Here is a 7,091-nt window from a genome sequence, read left to right on the forward strand (position 1 = left end):
GCTCTGGGACTCCTGAGGGCGGCTCTTAGCAGTAAAGGCCGAGGCAAAGGTGGCATTCAGTAACTCCGCCTTCTCCATATCCTCGGTCGCCAGGGCCCCCACTTCATTCAGCCATGGGCCCACGTTTTCCCCGGTCTTCTTTTTTCCTCCAGTGTACTTGAAAAAGCCTTTCTTGCTGTCCTTGACCTCCCTTGCCAGGTTTAGTTCTAAGGACGCCTTAGCTTTCCTTATCGCATCCCTACATCCTCTGACAGCATTCCTGTATTCCTCCCAAGTGGTCAGCCCCTTCTTCCATGTTCTATATACTTCCTTCTTCAGCTTAAGTTTATTCATGAAGCGGAAGAAGAGAGGAATGTTGATGATCCTGTTCAGGAGGAAACAAAGACAGCTAACTCAAGACATTGTTTTAATCGGTGATTTCAGTTATGCCTGTGTCTGAAACTGTGGAGCAGAAATCTTTTGAATTCCAAACATGGAGGCTATAGCCAATACCTTTATCTGAATCAAGAAACTAAATGCGAGGTTTTTGTGACTTCCCTGGGACAGGTTAAATGCCACAGGAAGCAGAAGGGCATTTGGTCCCGTGATGGATCACACCGGTCATACAGCTCGAGGTTAGAGACCTGGCAGTATATTTTTTCACTGCCGCCAAAGCTGTTGAGGGACCACAAAGAGAACTAGAGGCTTGATTATTGCTCTTGATTATGTTAACTTCAACAAGAACAAGGCAGGGCTGTGCTTGCAAAACCTTTGGCAGTGCATTTCAGTACTCCATAATCATGAAATTAAACTCTTGTCTGAGCAGCCATAGCTGAGGGAGAATGCACCAGTCTGCTCAGCTGTACTGGCTGGGCAAAAACATTTCCATGGCAAAAGCTTCTCCTGGGATGAGTAATTCCCAGGATGGCTTGAGCCACGGGTAACAAATGATTCTGTCCTTGGGTTCAGGGCTAACCAGTTGAACAACATACGTGAGCTTTTTCCCCTGCTGGAGCTATTAAAACGGACAGCTTCCTCCTAAAGTGTGTCAAGATGTTCAGAAATTTTACTGCTGAGTATCCAGCCTCCTGTAACAAACAAGACGAGGTGCCATTAAAAGCCACCAGCATGTAAACCGAGTGGCAGGATGTTGCATCATGTGTTTGTCTGCAGATATGCAAGTGCCATGAGGAAGCTCCTTTGGGATCTGGCTGTAGCAGGTGATAGTGGCCAATGACTGGATCCCTTTTTAAGGGGCAAAGCCATCTCTGCTGTGCTGGGCCACCTGTGTTGCAACGAGATGTTTTGCTTAAATGGCTTTGCAGCTTATTCCCTGTGATGCATTAAATATAAATGTAATAGTCTGGTGTAGATATTATTTTTTTTCTGGCATCTTCAAGACGTGAAAGAGGAGGGATGTGTTCTTCATGTTGTGTAAGCATGTCAAATCTGTCAGAGGTCACTTGGATGGAAGTGTGTTGTCTAAACACCAGAAGGGATGGGTATGGGGCCTTGGATTCAGGCTGTGTTGATCTACGAACCGAAGACATTAATCTTTCTTCATCCGATATTCTTACTGATTCAGATACTGGATTAATATCTTTGAATTCAGTAGAAAAATAAAATGAGTTCTTCCTTGTTTAGCCTCCATTCCTGTGTTACATTCTTCAAACAAAAGTTGCATGCGTTTTAGTAAAATAATTTAAATAATAGACTTAATACAAATTGGTACAAATTGTGGTTGGAAATAGTTGTTTCTGTTCAGTTCACAAACGTGTGTGTATGTATCCATAAGCATATTGTCAGAAATTACATGAACCCAAGTCGGCATAAACCCAACTGAGTTTTCTTGGAGGTTTTTATGTAGGCCTTGGTAAGCCAGGCGGAACGCATAGGCTATTCAGTCTCCTTATTCAGCTTGTTGTACGTGTGAATCTCTAATAGTGATTGTTGTACAGGATTGTGTGTTTTGATGCATCCTAATCTGTTAGAAAACAGATGTGCTGAACTGGCTGCTTGGAAAGCATGTAGAGAGACCAGTTTACAGTGAGCTCACAATGTTAGGAACTTTACAGCTCAATAAAATCATGGTTTTGTTAATTAATATACAGAATCACAGAATGGTTTGGGTTGGAAGGGACCTTAAAGATCATCTAGTTCCAACCCCCTGCCATGGGCAGGGACACCTTGCACTAGACCAGGTTGCTCAAAGCCACATCCAGCCTGGCCTTGGACACTTCCAGGGATGGGGCATCCACAGCTTCTCTGGGCAACCTGTTCCAGGGCCTCACCACCCTCTCTGGGAAGAACTTCTTCCTGATATCCTATCTAAACCTCCCCACTTCCAATTTAAACCCGTTACCCCTTGCCCTGTCACTACAGGCCCTTGTAAAAAGTCCCCCCCAGCTTCCTTGTAGCCCCTTCAGGCACTGCAAAGTGCTATAAGGTCTCCCTGGAGCCTTCTCTTCTCCAGGCTGAACACCCCCAACTCTCCCAGACTGTCCCCATAGGAGTGTCTTTGTGGCCTCCTCTGGGCACCAACCATGCATTCAGTGAGATTTAATTAATAATATCCTTTCTCTTCAGACCCTATTGTTTATCCTTTTTTAAAAACTGAGAGTTTTGTATAAGTGCAATGGACTGTTTGTTTATGGACTGTTTATTCAGGTTCCCGCGATGGTTCGATGGGTCTCTGGGAAGTCACTGAGGATGTGCTGTCCAAAAGCGATGCCAGGCATAATCTGTCCCAAGTTCCTGTCTATGCCCACATTACGCACAGGGCTCTGAAGGATATCCCCAAGGAGAACACCAATCCTGACAACTGCAAAGTGCGAGCACTGGCTTTCAACAATAAGAACAAGGTCAGTAAGATAAGGAATATGGTTGAAAAGTCTTAAAACTGTCCATATGTATTAGAAAAAGTAGTAAATAATAAACAAAAAATAATCAAAATAAAAAGTACTGGAGAAGCAAGCTAATATTTTTTCCCCTGATCCTTTTGCATCCTTCTCATGAAGTGGTTGTTTTTATCCACTATGTCTGCTTCTGCCCCAAGGGAATGGAGACGTCTGGTAGGAAAAAGAAAATCATACATGTTTTCAGAAGGAGTAACTTTCCTGTGGGTTTGATTTTAGACATGCCGCCTTGAGGTGGGGGAGACGGGGGGTGTTTACAAGAAGCTGATAAAGCACCAAAACATCTCTTGCAGCTTGAATCCTACTCTTGAGTGCTCTTGCTGCTTTCCTTCCCCATTGGTGAAGACCAGCGAACGTTGAGGCCATTCCTGCCTTGGTGGCTTTGATGGTTATGGGGTTGCTCAGCCAGGAAGGGGCCTGCAGTGCCTGCTTCGGCGTTACTTGGTTGGTGTTTGACCAACAGTGCAGGTGAACCTCCCCCACGCTGATGCAGTGCTCTAACTCGGGATGAACTGTACTGGGGCAGGTGGGAGTAGCAATTCGTCCTGCATTACGTTTCTGTCTGCGCTCAAAGAACGGAGAAGGTCTGAAGCAAAGGCGGGTGTGCTGTCAGCACAGTGCTCCTGAGGGCTCCATTTTTCACTGTAGCTGTTAATTACTCCTCTGTGATGGAGAGACTTCATGTAGCCTTTTCAGTAGCGTAGTGCTGGAAAGGGTTGTCAGCTTTAGCTTGTACTGTCCAGTAATTAACTAATTGATTGCCTAACAAGATCTATAATTTTGAAAGTTATTTTTTGTTATTTACTGTTTTGCTAATTCTTGCTCTACCTGGCACCTTTGTCCTGTATTGTGTTCTGTCAAGATCAGTATAAAATGAGAACATATCTTGATAAGTGTGCACAGGATTATAGGTGAGTTCAATCCAGAGTACGCAGCCTGCCTAGTGGAGTGTCAGAGTTTGTAGGGACATCCATAACGCAGAAACTCACTCTCTTACTGCCTTTTTTTACAGGAGCTGGGAGCGGTGTCCCTAGATGGGTATTTTCATCTTTGGAAAGCAGAGCACACACTGTCAAAGGTGCTATTACGTTTGTTGGAGTTAAATTTCAAAAACTGTCTTGCAGTTTCTTCATCTCCTTTAAATGCGTGAAGAAAGAGCAGCAGTGTCCGTAAAACACTTACAAGCTTTATGTAAAGTGAGAAAGCCTAAGAATTAGAACTTGAGGAGGCAAACTTCCCCCTCCCCATATTTGGGAGGATGGGCTTTCTGCCAGTTCTGGGTGAGCTGGAGCAAACTGTTCCATAGAGTATGATGGATACTTAATTAGCAGTGTTCATAAAGGAAGTTGGACTTACTTAAGCGTAATTGCAGATCAAACCCAGGCATGTATGAGGTAAGCTTTTCAGCCGAGAGCTGACAGCTGTGTACACCTGCTGAAGGAACAACAGCAGCTTAGAAAGATTCAGAGCAATTTGCCAAAATGTTTGCTGTTCTTCACATCGTGTTTGGCTTCAGCCTTTAAAAATCTCAGTTTTAAGGCATCCCATCTTCTCCTTAGGGCTTTTTTCTCTGTGTCAGGTTGTTGCTTTTATCTTAAAATCCAGTTCTTGTGGTGAAGTTATTTTTTTAGCTGCATTTTGGTTTTTTTCACTGATAACATCCCTCCCTTTTCTCATAACCGGTTGATTTTTATTCTTTCTGTTTCCAGTTACTTTCCACAAAGTTGCCATACTGCAGGGAGAACGTGTGTTTGGCTTACGGTCAGGAGTGGTCGGTGTATGCAGTAGGATCTCAGGCACACGTCTCCTTTCTGGATCCCAGGCAGCCTTCCCACAACGTTAAATCCGTCTGTTCCAAGGAACGAGGCAGTGGTAAGAAATTTGTCAATGGGTGCTTCAAATACTTTGCTTGCAGAAGTAGCTGTTAAGACTGCAGTAAGACAAGCTTTTAATAAACAGGAAGAGTTTCTTACGCGATAGTATAGGTAGGTTTTGCTTTGATGACTGTATTCCTGGAGCAACCATCAAACCAGATGTAAAAGCAGCTCTGAAATCTAATGATAGGTAACAATGCTTTTGTGATCAACGATGCTGTGCACCATCCAAACATTACCGAACTTGCAAAAAGTGTGCATTTTGCTTATACTTATTTTTAACTGTGTCTTACTCTGTTTTACTTCATCTCAAAGCAAATCCAATCTTCATACTGCTATTAATAGTGTCTATTTTTGCGTTGTTCTCTTGTTACAGGGAAAAAAGCACGTTGTCTGTCTCTGTGCTGTCATGTGGCAGTCTGTGCTGTGAGTGAATGCTTGCTTTGTAATTCTGTTCGTGAATGAGAGTTAATTGTCAGTGTGTGTTTGCTTTAACTATACAAAAGCTCACTCTTAAAAAAAGTAATAGTAATTGCGGATTTGAGTGCTGTTTTAATTCTCCGGTGTGGATGCAGTATGTCGAATTGAACCTTCCGCCGGAGCCAAGCGTGAGGGCTTGCAGGGTGCGTGGTCCCATAAGCTGCTCCCTATACCCTTTATTTTCAGACATGAGAAAACACTGTGCTGTGATGCCCATTTCAAACCATATTAATCCCAGACTAAGAGGTTGCAGTCTTTATTTAGTGTGGCTCTAAGCATCATCTCTTCATTGGGCAAGTTATCAGAAGAGAATGTATGTAGGCAAGGATTAGGAAAGTTCTATTTATGTGGTTACTGGAGCTTGAATGGTGTCATCTAGATAAATGTCAGGGTCTGCTTCTTTCAGACGCAGGATGATCTATATTAATATTTATTCTGTAATATGAAAAAAGGTGCTTCACCAGCTCATGCTGGTACCTGGACATCTTACCAGCAACAGCCCTTGTCCTGACCCACTGTCAGTGGGGGCTCTGTGCACATCTGTGGCACTGTCACCCTTCAGTGTCATGGGGAAGAAACACCAAAACACTGGAGTGTGGCACCCAGTGGTGGCTGGAACCTTCTGCCTTGAGCGTGTGATCACCCCTGGAGGGAGGATGGTCAGTGTGTAGGTGGTATCCCTGGGGCACCTCCCGTCTGTGCCAGGAGAAAACCTTTGTTCCAAGGTGTTTTCTGTTACGCATAGTAGGCGGGGTTTTTGTTTTTGACGTGGTAGAGGCACTTCAGTATTATTAATTCCCAACATCCAGCTTTCTGTTGATCTCACTGGAGCAGTGCAGCACCTCTAGAAAGTGGGCTCGTTATTGATTAGTGGACTGAAGTTTGGTTTGACTTTTAAGAGCTTTGAAGTGTTACCTGAATGTGCTTTCAGCTTCCAAATGCACGAGCTGAACGCAGTTAGTCCACTTGAACTGTGGATTATTAGTGGTGAAAAGCAGGTCAGAGAAAGCATGTTGCTTAGTAAGGCTGGAACTGGGGCAGGTTTCTACCCAGTGTAACCTGTCTGCTTTACATGAGAAGGTAGCTAATGCTTCCTAGTGCATCTTCTTCGTGTCGCTTTTCTTAGCAGCGGTACAGGGAAGTGCAGGCCATGGACTTCACTGCTTGATCCGCAGGACCAACTGCTTTCTGCTTGGTTGGCACGCACTGCCATGTCGCGTGACTATGACTTTGACTTGACTTAACGTCCTGAAGGTGAAAGTGTTAACGTAGTGCACAGACTCTGTCTCCACTCCTTGTGTAGAACACGCTGCTGCATCTTCATTTCATTCCGGGACTTTCAGAGCCTCCCCCTCTCTTGGGGGTGAGCCTCGACTTGCTGACCAATGTCATGGTTTAACCTCGGCTAGCAATGAAATACCACGCAGCGGGTTGCTCACCTTCCACCCGCCCCACTCCGCTGGAGGAGGAGAGTCTGAGGAAGAGTCATGGAGGCTCGTGGGCCGAGATAAGAACAATTTAATAATTGAATATTATAGTGATGCTAATACTATCACCAATACTACTAATAATCAGTAATTAAAATAATAGGAAAAAACATAAAATACAATTGGTCACTACCTGCCAACTGATGCAGGTTGGGGGTTGGAACTAGATGATCTATAAGGTCCCTTCCAACCCTAACCATTCTATGATTCAATGATGCACAACCAGGTCCCTAGTAGTGAGAGTCAGAGCCCGAGAGCGATGGCAGCAGAGTCCGAGTGAGCCCCACAAGAGCCTGCATGACCGGGAAAACCAGCCGGCCCACCAGCTCACGGACAAGCAAGCTAAGAAACGAGTG

The 7,091-nt window shown here is 44.5% G+C and overlaps 1 protein-coding gene across 1 annotated transcript in view; it reads left to right on the forward strand.

Moving 5' to 3' along the window:
• DCAF12 (DDB1 and CUL4 associated factor 12) overlaps positions 1-4,822 on the forward strand; it is a gene marked incomplete at its 5' end in the record, with an annotated part of 16,019 nt that extends 11,197 nt beyond the window's left edge. Inside the window, 3 exons of the mRNA XM_010148634.1 lie at positions 2,647-2,840; positions 3,907-3,972; positions 4,604-4,822. Coding sequence (XP_010146936.1) covers positions 2,647-2,840; positions 3,907-3,972; positions 4,604-4,822 — 479 coding nt within the window. The remainder of the gene's footprint in view (positions 1-2,646; positions 2,841-3,906; positions 3,973-4,603) is intronic.
• Between the last annotated feature and the right edge of the window lie 2,269 nt (positions 4,823-7,091).

The sequence above is a fragment of the Eurypyga helias genome, unplaced genomic scaffold (assembly GCF_000690775.1).
Source record: "Eurypyga helias isolate BGI_N326 unplaced genomic scaffold, ASM69077v1 scaffold23293, whole genome shotgun sequence".
In the NCBI taxonomy this organism is placed as follows: Eukaryota; Metazoa; Chordata; class Aves; order Eurypygiformes; family Eurypygidae; genus Eurypyga; species Eurypyga helias.